The sequence below is a fragment of the Pongo pygmaeus genome, chromosome 8, assembly GCF_028885625.2.
Source record: "Pongo pygmaeus isolate AG05252 chromosome 8, NHGRI_mPonPyg2-v2.0_pri, whole genome shotgun sequence".
Lineage (NCBI taxonomy): Eukaryota > Metazoa > Chordata > Mammalia > Primates > Hominidae > Pongo > Pongo pygmaeus.
In genome coordinates, this window is record NC_072381.2 from 127487392 (window position 1) to 127509950 (window position 22559).

Sequence of the window (22559 nt, forward strand, 5' to 3'; positions counted from 1 at the left end):
CTGCAGCTGCCTCGGTCTCCCCAGATACACAGCTTCATCTCAAGTCAGGGAGACTGTTGGGCTCCACCTGGAACCCCCTTCTCTGTGCCGCTTTCTCCAGACCTTCAGTGGGGACAACAGCAAGGCTTACCTCACCTCACTGTTTTTTTTTTGTTTTTTTTTTTTTTGAGATGGAGTCTCACTCTGTCACCCAGGCTGGAGTGCAGTGGCGCCATCTCGGCTCACTACAATCTCCACCTCCCAGATTCACACCATTCTCCTGCCTCAGCCTCCCGAGTAGCTGGGACTACAGGTGCCCACCACCACGCCCGGCTAATTTTTTATATTTTTTAGTAAAGACGGGGTTTCACCGTGTTAGCCAGGATGGTCTCAATCTCCTGACCTCATGATCCACCTGCCTTGGCCTCCCAAAGCGCTGGGATTACAGGTGTGAGCCACTGCGCCTGGCCCCCATTGTTTTCTTCTATCTCCAGGATTCCTGCTCCTCCTTTCCTCTGTCTTCCTTAGCAGCTAATCCTCCATTAGCCCAACCCTTCTTGTAGTTAATAATTCCTCATATGACATTTTCCAACCTAGGCTCTCTGAAAACATTGAAAAGCCACCATATCAAGTTCCTTTCTTGAGTTTTAAATGGGAATGCAGCAGAACACCTGGCATTTATTTTGGAAGAGGTGGGGAGACCCTTCTAGAAAAAAAGAATAAGAGAGAAGATGCTGCAGGCAAAGTTGTTTCTCTTCTCCCTTCAAGAGCTCCTTGTATCACCGACATTCGCAGTCTCCCCTGTGTCTTGCTGTGACCTCAAATGCCAACTTTGACAGTGGTTAATCTTCCCAAACTTGTCTCTGCAGCTGTGTTAGTGCTGGGAAGGAAGCCGGATGATCTTTATGTCTTTGACATTGAGCCAGCGTGGTGCCCAGTAATGTTGACTCATCCACTTTTTTCCCCCATTTAGATTAATGGGATTACAGAGAGACGATCTCAACAAAATAGACTGGCAATCAGGATTTATTCTAAAAAGAAACCCTTCATCACATTTTTGAGCTCAGGACATAAGAGCTCAGTCTGAGACAGGTAACACTGGTAACATCTTATGGGTCAGAGAATGCCCCAAATTCTCTGAAAGATTTTCAGTCATCAAGAGACATTTCCACTTTGTTCCCTGTTTTGTACAATGTTTACTGTGGCAGGAAAATGATTTTAATTAATGCTAGGAGTCTTATCAAGAAGGGATATAGACTGGGCGTGGTGGCTCATGCCTATAATCCTAGCACTTTGGGAGACTGAGGTGGGCTGATTGCTTGAGCTCAGGAGTTTGAGACCAGCCTGAGAAACATAGCAAAATCCTGTCTCTACAAAGCATAAGAAAATTAGCCAGGTGTGGGCCAGGCGCGGTGGCTGACGCCTGTAATCCCCGCATTTTGGAGGCCAAGGCGGGCGGATCACCTGAGGTCGGGAGTTGGAGACCAGCCTGACCAACATGGAGAAACCTCGTTTCTACTAAAAATACAAAATTAGCTGGGCGTGTTGGCACATGCCTGTAATCCCAGCTACTTGGGAGGCTGAGGCAGGAGAATCACTTGAACCCGGGAGGCAGAGGTTGCAGCGAGCTGAGATCTCGCCATTGCACTCCAGCCTGGGGAGGAAGAGCAAAATTCCGTCTCAAAAAAAAAAAAGGGAAATTAGCCAGGTGTGGTAGTGCATGCCTGTAGCCCCAGCTACTCAGGAGGCAGAGGTGGGAGAATCACTTGAGCCTGGAGGCAGAGGTTGCAGTGAGCTGAGATTGCACCACTGTATTCCAGCCTGGGCAGCAGAGGAAGACCCTGTCTGGAAAAAAAAAAAAAAAAAAAAAAAAAGAAGGGATATAACAAAAATACGTTTACCACTCTTTGTTGTTCAAAATATCCTCATGGTGTCAAAATAACATAAAAACACCACCAGAGTCTAGCTATACAAGCAAAACTCTCATTTGCATTTTTCCATGAAGCACTAGCAAGGGCTTAACTTAAAATTAAGAAAATGTTTATACTCAGGTAAATATTCCACCAAATCCCTTGATTTGGGCTTATTCAAGTTTTAAAGATCTTTATTGTGATTAAAAACAGGTATTTTCTCTAATGGGATAGTAGTTTTATTTTTGGTATTTGATCATTAAGAAAAGTCTGAATGATCAGAAATTATTATATCAGAATGTCATTGGCATGACTTTATCTAGACACGTTTGAAGGACAACAAGACAGATGTGAAAGCCAAGTTCATTCTGGCTATGGGGAGTACTGGTGTGCAACAACCCAGCAGTAGCCCCTTCCAGCAGCCAGTCTGGGAATCACAAAATGGGGTCATTCTGCTGACTTTTAGGACCCCGGGAGAGGGTTGCTGAAAAAAATTGGTGAAAAGATAGTTTTTGAATTTTCTTTGAAATTCAGTTGCCTGTCCCCATCCCCACACTATGCTGGATAATGGATTCTCAGGAATGGAATGGCACCTGAGCTTGAAGTCATACAGAAGCTCATATGAGTCCAGGCGCAGTGGCTCACTCCTGTAATCCCAGCACTTTGGGAGGCCGAGGCAGGTGGATCATCTGAGGTCAAGAGTTTGAGACCAGGCTGGCCAACATGGGAAAACCCTGTCTCTACTAAAAATACAAAAAAAAAAAAAAAAAAGATCTGGGCGTGGTGACGGGCACCTATAATCCCAGCTACTCAGGAGGCTGAGGCATGAGAAATGCTTGAACCCAGGAGGTGGAGGTTGCAGTAAGCCGAGATCACGCCTCTGCACTCCAGCCTGGGCAACAGAGTGAGACTCCGTCTCAAAAAAAAAAAAAAAAAGTTCATATGACTTGTGTAGGATACTTTGGGGTTTAATCCACATCCCCATACACATGTTGATCTCCCCAATAACTTTTTTTTTTTTTGAGTTGGAGTCTCACTCTGTCGCTCAGGTTGGAGTGCAGTGGCACGATCTCAGCTCACTGCAAGCTCCTCCTCTCGGGTTCACACCATTCTCCTGCCTCAACCTCCCGAGTAGCTGGGACTACAGGCGCCTGCCACTATGCCCGGCTAATTTTTGTATTTTAGTTAACCAGGATGGTCTCGATCTCCTGACCCTGTGATCCGCTCGCCTTGGCCTCCCAAAGTGCTGGGATTACAGGCGTGAGCCACCGTGCCCAGCTCCCCAATAACTCTTTAGAACCTACACATATTTTTCAGTCATCTATTGCCTGGATTGCTCAAGTATCACGTACTTGTTTTTTTTTGTTTGTTTGTTTGTTTTCTATTGAAGAATGAGCACAGCGAAGATAAAACCGGGTTAAAAATACAAAGCCGAGTCTGGCTGTCCTGCCAAGGTCAGTGGGCTCCCAGGCTTCTGTGTGGGGAGGGTTGTTTGGACAAGTTAAGACCATGTGTGTGGAGTGGACACAATGTGCTAGGGTTGCAAAGAAGTTTCTGAGGAGGTGTCTTTCTCTGTGAATTACTATGTTATCACTGTTAAGACATGGCAGTTTTTCTCTCCTATTAACATGAGAATTCTTTCTTCTGCATGGATCACTTAGAATATAAATTCCTTTTCCAAAGTCTCTGGAATAGGTGATGCCTCCCACAGTGCAGGTGTCAACCTATGTGAGCAGTTATCCTGCTAATACAACTGTCAGTTTTAAAAGATGTATTTCTTCATTTATTTATGTATGCCATCATTCAGTCACTCATTCAACAGAGCACAGACCCAGTGCTAGACTAAGACATAAAAATATGAATCAGGGCCGGGCGTGGCAGCTCACGCATAATCCCAGTACTTTGGTAGGCCAAGGAGGGTGGATCATGAGGTCAGGAGATGGAGACCATCCTGGCCAACATGGAAACCCTGTCTCTACTAAAAATACAAAAAATTAGCCAGGCGTGGTGGCGCGGGCCTGTAGTCCCAGTACTAGGGAAGCTGAGGCAGGAGAATCGCTTGAACCCAGGAGGCGGAGCTTGCAGTGAGCCAAGATCACGCCATTGCAATCCAGCCTGGGTGACAGACTCTGTCTCAAAAAAAAAAAAAAAAAAAAAAAATATATATATATATATATACATGAGATGAGCTCACTCTAACCTTGGGGGGATCCAAATCAAGAGGCCATGGCAGGTACTGAGAGAGTGTCTGTACACAGGGCCTGGGGAGTGGCATGCAGCCCCGGGAAGGGGAGCAGGGGGTCCCACCATGGAGAGGGGGAAGGAGACATCCTACCTTGGGAAGGTTTGAGAACTCCATGTGTTCAGAGACCTGATTTGGCTTTTGCTCTGAGACACAAAAGAGCAGTTCACATCTTCCTGGTTGACAAGCAGATCCTACCCGGGAGAGGTGAGAGGTGAACGGTGTGTTTTGAAAACTATCCATGTCGTCCTCTCAAGGGCATCTGAAATGTCCTTACCAATTCTTCTTTTGATGTAAGGCTGTGCTTTCCACAGTGTGTTCTGTGGCCCGTCATCCTACTAAAAGCTCTACTGAGAAAAAGGCAAAGGAAGGTTTCCAAGAAACAAATTTGGGAAACAGTGTATGTGTATCTTCTTGTTGACTCACGAGGCACAATGGTTTCTCAAAGGCTCTGAGAAGTCCTGCAGTAGAAAAGCTTGTTTAACCGCACTTCACCTAGTGCTTCCCATATGCCTTAGACAGACGAAGCTTCATTCTTTTTTTTTTTTTTTTTGAGATAGGGCCTCGCTCTGTCACCCGAGCTGGAGTGCAGTGGCGCGATCTCAGCTCACTGCAAACTCTGCCTCCCGGGTTCACGCCATTCTCCTGCCTCAACCTCCTGAGTAGCTGGGACTACAGGCACCCGCCACCACGGCCGGCTAATTTTTTTGTATTTTTTAGTAGAGACGGGGTTTCACCATGTTAGCCAGGATGGTCTGGATCTCCTGACCTTGTGGATCTGCCTGCCTCGGCCTCCCAAAGTGCCGGGATTACAGGTGTGAACCACAGCACCCGGCATCTTTTTTTTTTTTTTGTCACAGGGTATTGCTCTGTTGCCCAGGCTGGAATGCAGTGGCGTGATCTTGGCCCACAGCAACCTCTGCCTCCCAAGTTCAAGCGATTCTCCTGCCTCAGCCTCCCGAGTAGCTGGGACTACAGGTGCCTGCCACCATGCCCAGCTAATTTTTGTATTTTTAGTAGAGACGGAGTTTTACCATGTTAACCAGGCTGTCTTGAACTCCTGACCTCAGGTGATCCACCTGCCTTGGCCTCCCAAAGTGCTGGGATTATAGGTATGACCCACTGTGCCTGGCCTAGGAAGCTTCATTCTTACGCACCTAGCAGTCATACATGAGAAGCACTGAGTTTGGATTTTAAAAGCCCTTCATAGAGTTGTAAACTATGGAGGGCATATCCTATGTAACTTTTGTTAGCCATTAACAATTGATGCAGAATGATCTATCAGAGCTGGCTCAGTCACTGAAGTTCTTGAGGGGACTGTTTCTTAAGCAGTCTTTTCAGCTTGGGATGGAAAAGGGAAAAAAGAGAAAGTTGGGAGTGGGTCAAATACAGGGAATAGAGTGCTGGAGAGAATTCTGACCATTCACAACCACACAGCACCTTGCCTACTAGACTTACGATTGATGGAGAGAAAAATATGCAAAGCCGAGGATAGGAATAAACACATTGAATTGACTAGGTGACTGCGGAAGCTTATCTGTGTCACTGTGAAGATCTACGTGGTCCGTGAATTAACTGGTTTTATTCCGATTTCATGTCGGGTAAGACTGAAAACCTTCTGGAGTTTCATTTCCTTTCTTTGGGCGTGGTCTCAGCCTTCCTTCTCCTGAAGAAGTCATTCGCACAACATATCCCATGGGCCAATTCAGATCTTGACAAGCCCTCAGAATGAGTGAGGAAGTAGAGCACTTTGGACACCCTGAATGTTGGTGGGGTTTGGGGAGCTAATTAATTGCAACCCTTTCCACCAGACTCTAAATTATGAAATAGATACCACAGTCAGAGAAAGATAAGCAAGTCAACAGTATAGGGCAACCCGCTCGGGTCCCCTTCCACGCTGTGGAAGCTTTGTTCTTTAGCTCTTCACAATAAATCTTGCTGCAAAAAAAAAAAAAGAAAGTCAACAGTATCAACGGCAAGTTTAGGCTGCAGGATGCCAAAACTGGAATCCTCATACTGCCCCCTGGATCACCCTTCCCCACCAAGTCCCAAGTTGCATCAGTGCAGGTGCCATGAAGAATGGGGAAGGCTGGCCCCAGGGAGCTTGTCACGTGGCAAATAGCTGCGAGAGGAGAAGGAGCTGCATTGGGGTAGCTCGTCTCAGTGACCTCGAACACCTTAACCCCACCCATGGGGAAACTGGACTCACGGGGGCTGGCTCTCCCCATATCACCACTTGGAGAAGTCTCCTCCAATGGACGTGACCATAAGGGGGCAATGAATATGGCAGAAGCATCATACTTCACTGAGAACTCAGAAGTGTTGGGAAAGTCTCTAATTTGAGGGCCCAGACAGGAATGTGGGGACCTGGGGATCACCTTTCAGTCCTCAAATCCTCTCATCTCCACCAGAGCTGCTGCCTCTGTTAACATTTATTTGAGTTGGCAGTTCTCAGAGGCTAGTCAGTCTTAGTCTGTGTTCTGTTGCTTATCACAGAATACCTGAAACTGGAGCATTTATAAAGAAAAATAATTGATTTCTTTTTTTGTTGTTGTTGAGATAGGGTCTTGCTCTGTTGCCCAAGGCTGGAGTGCAGTGGCATGATGTCAGCTCATGGCAGCCTCTGCTTCCTGGGTTCAAGCAGTCCTCCTGCTTCAGCCTCCCAAGTAGCTGGGATTACAGGCGCCTGCCACCACAATTTTTGTATTTTTTTATTTTTAGTAGAGACAGGGTTTCACCATATTGGCCAGGCTGGTCTTGAACTCCTGATCTCAGGTGGTCCGCCCACCTCGACCTCCCAAAGTGGTGGGATTACAGGCGTGAGCCCGTGTGCCTGACATTGATTTCTTACAGTTATAGAGGCTGAGAAGTCCAAGGGCAAGGGGCTGCTCCTGGTGAGGGCCTTCTTGCTGGTGGGGCTTCCGTAGAGTTATGAGGTGGCGCAGGACATCACTGGTAGAAGAAATGAGCATGCTAGCTCAAGTCTCCCTTCCTCTTTGCATAAAGCCACCATGATAACCCAGTAATCCATGAATGGATTAACCCATTCGTGAGGGCAGGGCCTTCACAACCCAATCACCTTCACCTCTTAAAGGCCCCCACCTTTCAACATGATTAAGTTTGGGGATTAAGTTTCAACAGCAGTTTGAAGGGGAAAACATTCATTCAATCCATTGCACTAAACCACTGGCTTTCATTCTACCCCAGCTTTCCTTTTCCAGAAAGCACACCGGAATGCAACGAGTAACAGTGATGATGTTATGTTAGGAAATCTTCTCATCTTTTGAATTATAGTAATTTATGAAAATAACAAATCATTCACAGGCTTTAGTACTTCATAATTAGTCACAAATTACTTGCAGTGCATGTCCTGACACATTAGACCTACCAGTGAGCATAGAGGTGTGTGGTTGAGAAGCGCTGCCTTAACTTTGTTTCACAGAAGTATTAAAAAAAAAAAAAGTACTTTGCCTTTTCTGGGCCTCAGTTTCCTCATTTGTAAAATGAGAGGTTTGGACTAACGAATTACTGGAATGCTATGCTTGATGGAAGAAAAGAATGTTCGTGATCTGGGCCGGGCACGTTGGCTCATGTCTATAATCCGAGCACTTTAGGAGGCCAAGGCGGATGGATCACTTGAGCTCAGGAGTTCGAGACCAGCCTGGCCAACATAACAAAACCCTATCTCTACTAAAAATATGAAAATTAGCTGGGCATGGTGGCACAGGCCTGTAATCCCAGCCACTCGGGAGGCTCAGACACAAGAATTGCCTGAACCCAGGAGGCGGAGGTTGCAGTGAGCAGAGATTGCGCCACTGCACTCCAGCCTGGGTGACAGAGTGAGACTCTGTCTCAAAAAAAAGAAAGAATGTTCATAATCTTCTAGTGAAACAACCACGATTTGGGTGCATCTCTGTATATTTAGTATCCTTGATTTGAGTTCAGTTGTTTCTGTTCATCCTTCTAGCCATCCATCCTTGCATTCACTCATACATTCATATATTCAACAACATTTTATTGTTTGTTCTATGCCAGGCACCAGGGATATGATATTGAAAGGAGACTAGGGCCTGGCCTCCATTACATTCCAGTAGGGGAAACAGTCACCAACCATAGTGATGGCAACCGTGACTAGCGCTAGGTGGGCCTGTGAAAGAAACTGATCTGGGAGCCCAGGCCAGGGAGGCTACCCTGAGAAGTGAAGAGTGGAGCTGCAACCTGGTGGGGAGCAGAGGGCTGCAGATTCCAGGCAGATGCACGGTTGGGGAGCTTCATGCGGGATGAGGCAGGAAAGGGAGGTTGGGGCCACAACTGAGAGCAAAGCAAAGCTACAGTGGGGTGACAGGAGCAGACTTTGATTTCTAAGCTGTTGCTCTGGCCGCAGCTGGCAGAACAGAATGAAGGGGGCCAGAGAGGATGGGAGAAGGGGGAGAAGGGGCTGCTGCTGCACCTGTTTGGTGAGAGGCTGGTGTAGGCAGCCAGTATGGGGCAACAGGAGGCAGCGCCACAGGGCTCGATCTTGCTTTGCATCAACGGCTCTTTGACCCTGGGTCCTGTCTTAAACTTCTTTGGGAAAATGTCCTTGTGTATGCAGTGGGGCCACCCCTCTACCAGGCTGTTGTGTGGATTAAATGCAATCGTAACTGAAAAGTGCCCAGGCCAGGCTCAGTGGCTCACTCCTGTAATCCTAACACTTTGGGAGGCCGAGGTAGGCGGATCACCTGAGGTCAGGAGTTAGAGACCAGCCTGGCCAATATGGTGAAATCCCATCTCTGCTAAAAATACAAAAATTAGCCGGGCGTGGTGGTGCACGCCTGTAGTCTAGGCCATTCAGGAGACTGAGGCAGGAGAATTGCTTGAACTCAGGAGGTGGAGGTTGCAGTAAGCTGAGATTGTGCCACTGCACTCCAGCCTGGGCGACAGAGCGAGACTCCATCTCCAAAAAAAAAAAAAAAAGTGCCCAGAGGGTCTGGCCTGAGTCAGTGTTTAGTACATGGCAACTCTCCATCTTTACGATTTTGCTTTATGGTTTTGCCGGCTCCTGAAAGCCTGGTCGTGCAGGGGCCATGTTTGTGTTTTCTGTAGCTGGCCTCCTTCCTCCATTTAAGCATTGCACGTGTGTGTGTTTCCAGAACTATGCATTTAAGAACCCATCTGTGTCCCCATCATCTGCTCAGACCTTGGTTGTGGCAGATGACCCCCTGCCAGCCCCTGCCCATGCTTCTCCCTTCACTGTACTGTGGACATCTGGTCTGCGATGGAGGCCCTAGTCCCTGGGCCCTCCCTGACCTCCACACAGAGGCAGTGCCCCCACAGGGTGAAAGGCTTCCATTCAGGGTGCTGGCCTGTGGATTCTGAGCAGAGCCTCTATCCCATACATTTCAACTCAATCTCGAAGCATAAAAGGATATTATGTAAGCTTCAATTAATGCACAGCCCTCAACAGATCAGTTCTTAGAATTTTTCCTGCCCTTAGGCAGATCTGCTCCTGGTGAGCAGCTTTAATCTGGCTTTAAAAATTACTTCTGATGGATAATCAAAGAGATTGCTGGTGCCCAGCTTATGCTAAATAAACCAATGTCTGGGTTCTTATTTGGGAGGAGTTGTTGTGTGTCCCATACTCCATGGAAAATTTGTTCCTGGTTGCTCTCTGATAAGACCGCACAAGTTTACAAGATGCCAAAATAGAATTTATCATCTTGTTCCAGATGGTAACGACTTCAGCCAGCCTGAAGGGAAGCCACATTGTTTCCTAAGTTGGCAGTTCCTGTCAGAGGCGTGGACAAGAAAGTGGCTTCGTTTATTTCCAGCTTGATAAAGCCGACGTAAATAGGAGCACTTCATTTCTGAATCACACACCATTAATCTTATCACATACTAAACTGTTGGACTTCAGTTAATGGGTGGGACATAATGAAATGTAAAGTGCTTGTTACAAGGAAAACTGCCAGGTCCAGATGCTGAGCAGCAAAGGGAGGGGGAGAAGGAGGAGGAGAAAGGTGGAGGGGCAGGGGAGGAGGCATCGGGTTTCGTTCTGGATCTGGTGCTTTCCAGAAAGCCAGGCCAAGACACTTTACCCAAACCCCAAATAGTTTTCCAGCTGTCAGCCCGCTCTCCACGGCCAGGGCTCTCCATGGGTCCATCTGTCTTCCGTGACCATTTGTGAATTGCGGGGTTTTATATAATTTACCCTCTGAGTTTTCTCTTCTTTGGCCTCGTCAGCGCTGCTTTTGGGTCAGAAAATGCAAATCTGGTTGAGACAGTAGCCAGCTCTCTTTTGGGTCCTCAGGCACCATTCCCATGTCCTATGTGCAGGAACAGGCGTTAGATAAAGATGAGTGCAGGGGTGGTGCTGTGTACACACCTCCTTCAGGGATGTCAAATGACGCCGCGTGTACTTCAGAGGTGAGGGGCAGGACAGAGAGGCTGGAATGGGGCTGGGGGAAGAGGCTCTTGCCTTCCCTGGAAGTTTTTATTTATTCTGCATAGCAGAGTGAATAAGAAGATTGTGTCCAGTGGAATCAGATGTCCACGTTGCAATCCATGCTTAGCCTCTGTTCTCCAGGGTTCTCATCTGCAAATGGCATGGGTGGTACCCACCTTGCACAGCTGTTGGCAGGGCTAAATGAGATAATCCACACAAAGCACTGAGGCCTAGTGAATTTCATCCGTTATTATTTTCCCAACTTTTTGTTTTGGAAAAATTGAAACCTCAAAAATGTTGAAAGGATGTGACAGTAAATACCCACCTGTCTATGGTATTAGTCCGCTTGGGCTGCCATGAGAGAACACCACAGCCTGAGTGACTTAAAATACAGAAATGTATTTTCTCCTGGTTCTGGAGGCTGGAAGTCCTGGTCAGGGTGCTGGTGGAGTTGCTTTCTGATGAGGCCTTTCTTCCCAGCTTGCAGAAGACACCTGTTCTCGGTGTTCTCACATAGCTTTTCCTTTGTGTGTGTGCATTCCTGATGTCTCTTCCTTTCCTTTTTTTTTTTTTTTTTTTTTTTTCTGAGTCTGTTGCCCAGGCTGGAGTGCAGTGACATGTTCTCAGCTCACTGCAGCCTCAACCTCCGGCGCTCAAGTGATCCTCCCATGTCAGCCTCCTGAGTAGCTGGGACTACAGGTGTGCACCACCATGCCCAGTTGATTTTTATATTTCTTTTTAGAGATGGAGTTTCGCCATGTTGCCCAGGCTGGTCTTGAACTCCTGAGCTCAAGCGATCTGTCTACCTCGGCCTCCCAAAGTGTTGGGATTACAGGTGTGAGCCATGCATCCGGCTTCTTCCTCTTCTTATAAAGGACACCAGTCCTATCAGATTAGGGCCTCACTACTATAACTTCGCTTAACCCCAACTGCCTCCTTAAAGTGCCTGTCTCCAAATACAGTCACATTGGGGGTTAGGGCTTCAACATATGGATTTGAGGGGGGCACAGTTCAGTTCATAGCACATATTTAAAAAATTTAACAAGAATGCACTTCACCACCTCACTGTATGCATCCGTCATGTATGAATGCACGTGCACTGCCTGGTGTGGAAAACTGGAATTTTGGTAGTGGACATTGAGAGGAGAATCTTTCCACTAGCCCCAACCAGAACACTGTGGGCTTATATGTGTGCAAATATGTGTGCATGTAACAAACAGTTACAAAAAGATTCCATAAATTTTCCTTTGATGTTTCCCCTATAATAACTTTAAAGAAAATGGTAAAAGCTTTAGAAAAACCATACTTATGTTAACTTTGTCTTGAGGAATTTCTCTTGTTACTAGAATATATATGATCATAACAAGTATATAGAATCACAATTATGTAAAAATAACAAGAATTGTACCCCCAAACAATTGTGTAGGAAAAATCAGGAAATTCACTAGAACTCTGAAAGTGGCAAGCGTGTAGCAGTATTTTTTCTGTTTTTTTTTCCTACGTTTTCCAAACTTTGTGTTGGCTACATATTATTTTTAAAATTAAAAAATGTACAGCATTGACCGGGCGCGGTGGCTCACACCTGTAATCCCAGCACTTTGGGAGGCTGAGGCGGGCAGATCACAAGGTCAGGAGATCGAGACCATTCTGGCTAACATGGTGAAACCCCATCTCTACTAAAACTACAAAAAAAAAAAAAAAAATTAGCTGGGTGTGGTGGTGGGTGTCTGTAGTCCCAGCTACCCAGGAGGCTGAGGCAGGAGAATGGCGTGAACCCAGGAGACAGAGCTTGCAGTGAGCTGAGATCGCACCACTGCACCCCAGCCTGGGCAACAGAGTGAGACTCCGTCTCCAAAAAAAAAAAAAAAAAAAAAAAAAAGCACAGCATTAAAACTGTGTAGAATTGAGCAACATAGTCCAAATACAGCATGTAATAAGCCCTTTTATAATAACTGGATAGTTAGTTATCTGCAGCAAGTTCAAAATTCAGAGCCAAGTTCCCCCAAGTTCCCTGAGTGTTTCATTTTTCTTCCCCACACATTACCCAGATAAGTGTTCAAGTTAAGACAAATATGAGTTTGAAGGTGATTCAGCTCCCAAGGGTTATACATAGGTCATGTGCCGAAATTCCATAGCCAAATATAAATGATTTTGGGGTTATGCCTGTCACTGTCCCACCTGTTAAATGTGAAGAATCAAGTTAACTATTACCAGGAATCGCTCTTTATTTCAAAGCCTGACTTTGCCAACTTGTGCTTTTTCCTGAACATCTAAGGATCCCCAGGGGTGCTGGAGACCTGCCTGTAATCTTCACAGGACTGGTTCAAATCCCCTATTATGATTTACTCTTATTAACAACTTTCTGAGTTGTCAGCACGGTGGCTCACAACTGTAATCCCAGCACTTTGGGAGGCTGAGGTGGGAAGATTGCTTGAGTTTGAGACTAGCCTGGGCAACATAGCAAGACCCCATCTCTACAAAAATTTTAAAAATTAGCTGGGTGTGGTGGTGCAAACCTGTGACCCCAGCACTTGGGAGGTAGAGGTGGGAGGACTGCTTGAGCCGAGGAGGCTGAAGCTGCAGTAAGCTATCATTGTGCCGCTGCACCTCAGCCTGGGTGACAGAGCAAGACCCTGTCTCAAACAAACAAGCAAACAAAACCTTTTTGGGTTTCCCACATTTTATACTATTATAAATGAGTTGCCACATTTCTCCATTCACTGCTGACCAGCATGGAAGGCCCACTGAGTGTTTGAGATGCCGTGCAGTGGTTTTTGGGGGAAACAAGGGCATGCATAATGGTTATGGGAGGGGTGCAGGGGGCTCTCACAGAGAGGAATGAGGTGCATGAGGATGCTGTGTCTGTGGTTAGGGCACTTGCTGGCCTTTTGTGGGGGTGGGTTGGGGGGTGACCTGCCTGCAGTGTGGCTCTGTCCTTGGCATCCATGATAACCAATGAAACATTAAATGTTTTCAGCATTGGCAGCGTTGGGCTTGGAGGCTTCTGCACTGCTTCTGAGAGTTCTGCCAGCCTGGATCCATGCCTTGTGTCCCCAGAGGTGACTGAGCCAAGGAAGGACCCACAGGGAGCCAGGGGGCCAGAAGGTTCTTTGCTGCCCAGCCCACCACCGTCCCAGGAACGAGAGCACCCCTCGTCCTCCATGCCCTTTGCCGAGTGTCCCCCGGAAGGTTGCTTGGCAAGTCCAGCAGCGGCACCTGAAGATGGTCCTCAGACTCAGTCTCCCCGGAGGGAACCTGCCCCAAATGCCCCAGGAGACGTCGCGGCAGCATTTCCCGCTGAGAGGGACAGCTCTACTCCATACCAAGAGATTGCTGCCATCCCCAGTGCTGGAAGAGAGAGAGAGCCGAAGGAAGAGGGACAGAAGTCCTCCTTCTCCTTCTCCAGTGGCATCGACCAGTCACCTGGAATGTCACCAGTACCCCTCAGAGAGCCAATGAAGGCACCGCTGTGTGGAGAGGGGGACCAGCCTGGTGGTTTTGAGTCCCAAGGGAAAGAGGCTGCAGGTGGCTTTCCCCCTGCAGAGTCCAGGCAGGGGGTGGCTTCTGTGCAAGCGGCCCCTGAGGCCCCTGCTGCAGCCCAGCAGGGCACAGAAAGCTCAGCGGTCTTGGAGAAGTTCCCCCTAAAACCCATGGCCCCGATCCCACAAGATCCAGCCCCAAGAGCCTCAGACAGAGAAAAAGGCCAAGGGGAGGTGCCGCCTCAGTATTTAACAGATGACTTGGAATTCCTCAGGGCCTGCCATCTCCCTAGGAGCAATTCAGGGGCTGCCCCAGAAGCAGAAGTGAATGCCGCTTCCCAGGAGAGCTGCCAACAGCCAGTGGGAGCACATCTGCCGCACGCAGAGCTACCCTGGGGCTCACCAAGTCCTGCCCTGGTGCCAGAGGATGAGGGCTCTGGGAAGGAGGCTGTGGACACCAGTGATGTTCAGGGTCACCCACAGACAGGGATGCGAGGAACCGAGCCCAATCAAGTTGTCTGTGTGGCAGCAGGCGGCCAGCCCGAAGGGGGTTTGCTTGTGAGCCCTGAACCCTCCCTGCTCACTCCAACTGAGGAAGCACATCCAGCTTCAAGCCTCGCTTCACTCCCAGCTGCTCAGATTCCTATTGCTATAGAAGAACCCGGATCATCGTCCAGGGAATCAGTTTCCAAGGCTGAGATGCCAGTTTTTGCAGATGCAGCCAAAGAGGTGGTGGATGCAGGGTTGATGGGACTGGAGAGGCAAGTGTCAGATCTTGGAAGCAAGGGAGAGCATCCAAAAGGGAACCCTGGAGAGGTTCCTGCCCCATCACCCCAGGAGAGGGGAGAGTACTCGAACACAGAGCAAAGCCATGAGATCCAACAAGGAGTACCACCCCCTCCTCTTCCCAATGCACCAAGTGAAAGTGCCAGAGGGCCACTGGGGCCAATGGATGGAGCCAAGACCCATGAAGATGCCACAAGCCTAGACGTGGCTAAAGAAGGAAGCAGATCACCTGGTGACAGCCCTGGAGGAAAGGAGGAAGCCCCAGAGCCACCTGATGGTAGAGACCTAGGGAACCTGCAAGGAGAGGACTCTCAGGCTTTCAGCAGCAAGCGTGATCCAGAAGTAGGCAAAGATGAGCTTTCAAAGCCAAGCAGTGATGCAGAGAGCAGAGACCATCCCAGCTCACACTCAGCACAGCCACTCAGAAAGGGGGGTGCTGGGCACACAGACGGGCCCCACTCTCAGACAGCAGAGGCTGATGCATCTGGCCTACCACACAAGCTGGGTGAGGAGGACCCCATCCTGCCCCCTGTGCCAGATGGAGCTGGTGAGCCCACTGTTCCCGAAGGAGCCATCTGGGAGGGGTCAGGATTGCAGCCCAAATGTCCTGACACCCTTCAGAGCAGGGAAGGATTGGGAAGAATGGAGTCTTTCCTGACTTTAGAACCAGAGAAATCAGATTTTCTACCAACTCCTGTTGCAGAGGTTGCACCCAAAGCCCAGGAAGGTGAGAGCACATTGGAAATAAGGAAGATGGGCAGCTGTGATGGGGAGGGCTTGCTGACATCCTCAGATCAACCCCGAGGGCCAGGGTGTGATGCATCGAGACAGGAGTTTCATGCTGGGGTGCCACATCCCCCCAAGGGGGAGAACTTGGCAGCAGACCTGGGGCTCACGGCACTCATCCTGGACCAAGATCAGCAGGGAATCCTGTCCTGCCCAGGGGAAGGCTGGATAAGAGGAGCTGCATCCGAATGGCCCCTACTATCTTCTGAGAAGCATCTCCAGCCATCCCAGGCAGACCCAGAGGCATCCATCTTTGACATGCTCAAGGAGCAGGCCCAGCCCCCTGAAAATGGGAAAGAGACTTCTCCAAGCCATCCAGGTTTTAAGGACCAGGGAGCAAATTCTTCCCAAATCCATGTACCTGTGGAACCTCAGGAAGATAAGAACTTGCCCACTCATGGAGGACAGGAGCAGGCTTTGGGATCAGAACTTCAAAGTCAGTTCCCCAAAGGCACCCTGTCTGATACTCCAACTTCATCTCCCACTGACACAGTTTGGGAGAGTTCTCCGACAGAAGAATCAGAATTGTCAGCACCAACGAGACAGAAGTTGCCTGCACTAGGGGAGAAGCGGCCAGAGGGAGCATGCGGTGATGGTCAGTCCTCGAGGGTCTCGCCTCCAGCAGCAGATGTCTTAAAAGACTTTTCTCTTGCAGGGAACTTGAGCAGAAAGGAAACTTGCTGCACTGGGCAGGGGCCAAACAAGTCTCAACAGGCGTTGGCTGATGCCTTGGAAGAAGGCATCCAGCATGAAGAAGCATGTCAAAGGGATCCAGGAGCTTCTGAAGCAGCTGATGGTTGTTCCCCACTCTGGGGCTTGAGTAAGAGGGAGGTGGCAAGTGGAAACACAGGGGAGGCCCCACCTTGTCAGCCTGACTCAGTAGCTCTCCTGGATGCAATGCCTGCCAGCCCCGGAGTCACACCCACCCAGGATGTCCCAGAGACAGAGGCGTGTGATGAAACCCAGGAAGGCAGGCAGCAACCAGTGCCGGCCCCGCAGCAGAAAATGGACTGCCTGGCCACTTCGGATGCAGAGGCCTCAAAGCTTTTTGCAAGTTTCCTATCAGCTGGGGAGCAAGGTGGTGAAGCCGGGGCTGCTGAGACTGGTGGCAGCGCTGGTGCAGGAGACCCAGGAAAGCAGCAGGCTCTGGAGAAACGCGGAGAAGCTACTTTGAGTTGTGGCTTCCTTCAGACTGAGCACTGCCTTACCTCCGGGGAGGAAGCTTCTACCTCTGCCCTACGTGAGTCCTGCCAAGCTGAGCAGCCCACGGCCAGCTGCCAGGATGCCTTGCTGCCAGCCAGAGAGCTGGGTGCGATTCCCAGGAGCACCATGGATTTTTCTACACACCAGGCTGTCCCAGACCCGAAGGAGCTCCTGCTGTCTGGGCCACCAGAAGTGGCTGCTCCTGACACCCCTTACCTGCATGTCGACAGTGCTGCCCAGAAAGGAGCAGAAGACAGTGGAGTGAAAGCTGTTTCCTCTGCAGGCCCCAGAGCTCCTGGCGAAAGCCCCTGTCCTGTAGGGGAGCCCCCGCTTGCCTTGGAAAATGCTGCCTCCTTGAAGCTGTCTGCTGGCTCCCTCGCCCCTCTCTTGCAACCAGTAGCTGCAGGTGGGGAAATCTCTGCAGTGCAAGCCAGTAGTGGCAGTCCCAAAGCCAGAACCACTGAGGGACCTGTGGACTCCATGCCATGCCTGGACCGGATGCCACTTCTGGCCAAGGGCAAGCAGGCAACAGGGGAAGAGAAAGCAGCAACAGCTCCGGGTGCAGGTGCCAAGGCCAGCGAGGAGGACATGGTGGGTGATGCAGCAGGAGAGACAGAGGGCAGCATGGAGAGGATGGGAGAGCCTTCCCAGGACCCAGGGCAGGGCACATCAGGTGGTGTGGACACAAGCTCTGAGGAAATCGCCACCCTCACTGGCTTCCCAGACTTCAGGGAGCACATCGCCAAGATCTTCGAGAAGCCTGTGCTCGGAGCCCTGACCACACCTAGAGAAAAGGCAGGAGCTGGGAGGAGTGCAGTGGGTAAAGACCTCACCAGGCCATTGGGCCCAGAGAAGCTTCTAGATGGGCCTCCAGGAGTGGATGTCGCCCCTCTCCCTGTACCTCCTGCTCGACTCCAGGTGGAGAAGAAGCAACAGTTGGTTGGAGAGGCTGAGATTTCCCATCTGGCTCTGCAGGATCCAGCTTCAGACAAGCTTCTGGGTCCAGCAGGGCTGACCTGGGAGCAGAACTTGCCAGGTGCCAGTGTGGGGAAGGAGATGGCAGGTGTCCCACCCACACTGAGGGAAGATGAGAGGCCAGAGGGGCCTGGGGCAGCCTGGCCAGGCCTGGAAGGCCAGGCTCACTCACAGCTGGAGAGGAGCAGGCAGGAATTAGCTTCAGGTCTTCCTTCACCAGCAGCTACTCAGGAGCTCCCTGTGGAGAGAGCTGCAGCCTTCCAGGTAGCTCCCCATAGCCATGGAGAAGAGGCCGTGGCCCAAGACAGAATTCCTTCTGGAAAGCAGCACCAGGAAACATCTGTCTGCGACAATCCACACGGAGAAGATGGTCCCAGGGATTTTGCTCACACAGGGGTTCCAGGACATGTGCCAAGGTCCACCTGTGCCCCTTCTCCCCAGAGGGAGGTTTTGACTGTGCCTGAGGCCAACAGTGAGCCCTGGACCCTTCACACGCTTGGGGGTAAAAGGAGACCCGGAGCCACTGCTGGCATCTTGGAAATGCGAAATGCCCTGGGCAACCAGAGCACCCCTGCACCACCAACTGGAGAAGTGGCAGACACTCCCCTGGAGCCTGGCAAGGTGGCAGGCGCTGCTGGGGAAGCAGAGGGTGACATCACCCTGAGCACAGCTGAGACACAGGCATGTGTGTCCGGTGACCTGCCTGAAGCAGGTACTACGAGGGCATTCTCCATTGTGGCTGGTGACTTGGTGCTGCCAGGAAGCTGTCAGGACCCAGCCTGCTCTGACAAGGCTCTGGGGATGGAAGGTACAGCTGCCCTTCATGGGGACAGCCCAGCCAGGCCCCAGCAGGCTGAGGAGCAGCCAGGGCCTGAGCACCCCAGTCTAGCTGGGGACGGAAAGGTGTGCGTCTCCTCACCTCCAGAACCTGACGAAACTCGCGACCCGAAGCTGCAACATTTGGCTCCAGAAGAGCTCCACGCTGACAGGTACTTAAATGAAAAAATTCCCACGAGAATGTGTGGTCAGTTTCAAAGGTGATTCCCAGCCTGGTTTTTAGAAGTCAGTCGCATAGGCGAGTGGTTTTCTAAAAGCTGAGTTTTCCATATCTAATTGCTAAATGAACCTGCTCACCCCCTCTGGATGTCCTGAGGCTCTGAAAAATGTGAGAACCATGGTTGGAGGCTGGGAGCTGTTGACTATGTTCCTTTTCTTGTGTTCCTTAATTCATCTAACTTAAACCACTGGAAAAGTATCAACTGTTTACTGGCTGGCTGTGTACTATTAAGTGATAGGTTATAGTCAGTCATATATTTTTCTGGAGTCCAGATACATCTGCTTTTGAATCTGGATTTATTTAGGCAGGGGGCCATTTTTCCTAGGGAATTTTTTTTTTTTTTTTTTTTTTGTAGTAGCCACTTAAAACTTTAATTGGGAGATCTGCTTTTTCAATAGGACATAAGGAGAAATGCCTTACTGTCTACATTATCCTATCAATTGCTTTCTTTTATTATCCCAGAGAGAGCCCCAGGCCTGGCCCATCCATGTTACCTTCGGTTCCTAAGAAGGATGCTCCAAGAGTCATGGATAAAGTCACTTCAGATGAGACCAGAGGTGCGGAAGGAACAGAAAGGTCAGCGAAAGATATTGGTCTTTGGAAGGCCATGATGCCTTCCTTAGATACAGACACACTGGATGTTTTGTAAAGGAGAGTAGTCCTTATACAGCATGAGTTCCTACATAAGAAAGAAACAAATGGCCATTCCCGTTTTATGTACAGTTACAGCAGTACCTGGGATGACTAAAAGCTCCATTGTTGGAAAAGGGATTGAATGAGTTGCTTTCATACTTGAGTTTATTACCTTAAATTTAAAAAGTCAGTCTGGATGCGGTGGCTCATGCCTGTAATCCCAACACTTTGGGAGGCCGAGGCAGGAAGATCACTTGAGCCCAGGAGTTTGAGACCAGCCTGGGCAACATGGTGAAACCACATCTTTAGAAAAAATACAAAGATTAGCCAGGCACAGTGGCACGTGCCTGTAGTCCCAGTTACTTGGGAGTCTGAGTTGGGAGGATCGATCGTTTGAACCCAGGAGGTGAAGGTTGCAGTGAGCCATGTTTGTGCCACTGCACTCCACCCTGGGTGACAGAGACCCTGTCTCGAAAAAAGAAAAGAATCTTTATTGAGATGCAATTCACATACCACATAATTCACTCATACAATTCAATGGCTTGTAGTATATTCACAGTGTGTAACGGTGGCTACAATCAATTTCAGGTTCTTTTCATCCCTACAGAAAGAAACCCTACAGCCCCTAGATATCATACCCCAGCCCCCACATCCGCTGTATCATCTCTAGGCACCCATTCATCTAGTTCATTACATCTTGATGCAAATGGGTTCAATGCTGATTTAGTCTCCGAAGCAGGAATGGCTCACCAACAGTGGTCACACTCCAGGAGATCTCGAGATTCAAGGAGGGTAAATGTAACCATGAACAGTGACCTTCACACTTGCAGTGTGCCTGCCTGTTCTTTTCTATGTGAAATGCCACCTAGTGTTGTGCAGAAGCTGCTGTTCAAGGTTTCATCCTTTTGGGGAAATGGAGATATTGTGCACGTACACAGACACACAGTGAACAAGCTTTCCGCCTCCCTAGGCCTTTGGCTGTTCTGGTGCTGTGTGTGCACACACATACACATGCATACAACACTTGTGTGTGCGAGTAGGGTGGAATCAGACTTTAAATTAATACCTGTGTACCCTACCAAACAGCTGCAGGCATTTTATAAATGATCTGATTCATATTTTGCACATTTGGAAAGAATGCACGATCACCTGTTTTTCGAGTCTGAACATTTCCACTGACACCCAGCTGCCTCTGCTACCTGGCAGTAGTGACTCCCATAGCTCTGGGCCAGTGTGGATGTGGGCGTGTGCTGGCCAAACAGATGCAAGTTTAATCTGCATTTGACACCCTTTTCTGCTACTGACTTAGGGTACAATTTCCTGCAGCCTTTGCTGTTATGTATTTTTTATATTCCCAGTTAAGGGGCAGGAAAAATATCTGTCTAGCTTGGAAAAGTCTTCCCCACACCCAAAATGACCATATCAGTGCCTTCTTTTTCAGTGTCGTTAGACATGTTAGCACCTTCTTGGAGAACTCAGGGCCAGACGTATAGTAGTACAATAAATGTTTCATGGCTCGTTGTTTTAATTAATGTAAATTGTAAAATTAAAATTTATAAATTAGTATTATAAATTATATTTTTTTCCAGAATACTTGTGAGGTATAGAAAAGTAGATAGAGAAGGGCCGGGCACAGTGGCTCACGCCTGTAATCCCAGCACTTTGGGAGGCCGAGGCAGGCGGATCACAAGGTCAGGAGATCGAGACCATTCTGGCTAACACGGTGAAACCCCGTCTCTACTAAAAAAATACAAAAAATTAGCTGGGCGTGGTGGCAGGCGCCTGTAGTCCCAACCACTCAGGAGGCTAAGGCAGGAGAATGGTGTGAACCCGGGAGGTGGAGCTTGCAGTGAGCTGAGATCCCGCCACTGCACTCCAGCCTGGGTGACAGAGTGAGACTCCATCTCAAAAAAAAAAAAAAAAAGAAAAAGAGAAAATTTCACAACCACAATACCTACGAATTATTATTTCGTATTTTAGTACATTTTCATTTTAGCGGATTTTTAGTGCCATCAAAACACTCTTTAGTGTTTTTAGTGCTGTCAAAACTCTTTAAAAACAAATCCTTAAAAAATTATGTATTTATTCATGTATTTATTTATTTTGAGGCAGGGTCTCACTCTGTCACCAGGCTGGAGTGCAGTGATACAATCTCTGCTCAATGCAGCCTCGACCACCCGAGGATCCTCCCACTTCAGCCTCCCTAGTAGCTGGGACTACAGGTGTGTGCCACCACGCTCAACTTATTTTTAATTTTTTGTAGAGATGGGGTTTCACCATGGTGCTCAGCCTAGTCTTGAACTCTGGGCTCAAGCAATCTTCCCACCTCTGCCTCCCAAAGTACTGTGATTACAGGCATGAGCCACCATACCCAGCCTACAAACAGATCTTCGTGGCTGAAGTTGCATGACAGATTATGCTTTTAACAGCAACGGAAATTTAGGTTCTGATGGTGTTCCTATTCACTTTGCTCCTGCTGAGACTTTTGTACTCTCTAGAGCTGCTCGGTCTAGCATAGCAGCCCCTGGCTACGTGTGGATGGAGATGTGCTGTAAGTGTAAAATACACACCCAATGTTGAAAATTTGGTATGAAAAAAAAGAAAATACATCACTAGTCATTTTGAATATAATATTAATTATATGCAAAATATTTTGGATCTATTGGGTTAAAATGTATTACTAAAATTAACTTCACTTATTTCTTTTTTTCTGTTTTTTCAATGTGGCTCCCCAAATTTAAAAAATGACATATGTGGCTTTTGAATACCTGGGTCACATTCTATTTGGATTACTTGCTCCTAGAAGCTGCTTTTCCCTGGTCTTTGAAGGAAATGGGGTCGTAAACAGTTGGCCTTCCCTGTGCTTTAGGCTCTTGGGGAAAAGGCTCCCTAACATTGGTTGAGGGTTTCTGAAAAAAATTCGTATTGGACTCTCTCATCCAGCCAGGCAGGTAGGGAATGCTTCTTTCTCTTGAGGCAGAGGCTCTGAACTTCTTGCTTGTGAACCCACCCACCATGAGGAAGCCGTGCACGTGGACCTGGGCAGGTCTCGGAGGAAGTCCTGCCAGGCCAGGGGCTGTACTTC

The 22559-nt window shown here is 48.8% G+C and overlaps 1 protein-coding gene across 5 annotated transcripts in view; it reads left to right on the plus strand.

Moving 5' to 3' along the window:
• Positions 1 to 22559, plus strand: part of TACC2 (transforming acidic coiled-coil containing protein 2) — a 256831-nt gene that overhangs the window by 74244 nt on the left and 160028 nt on the right. For all 5 annotated transcript variants that reach the window (XM_054503818.2, XM_054503817.2, XM_063670346.1 and 2 more), the window contains exons 5-6: positions 13533 to 18773; positions 19304 to 19417. In XM_054503818.2, the coding sequence (XP_054359793.1) occupies positions 13533 to 18773; positions 19304 to 19417 (5355 nt within the window). The remainder of the gene's footprint in view (positions 1 to 13532; positions 18774 to 19303; positions 19418 to 22559) is intronic.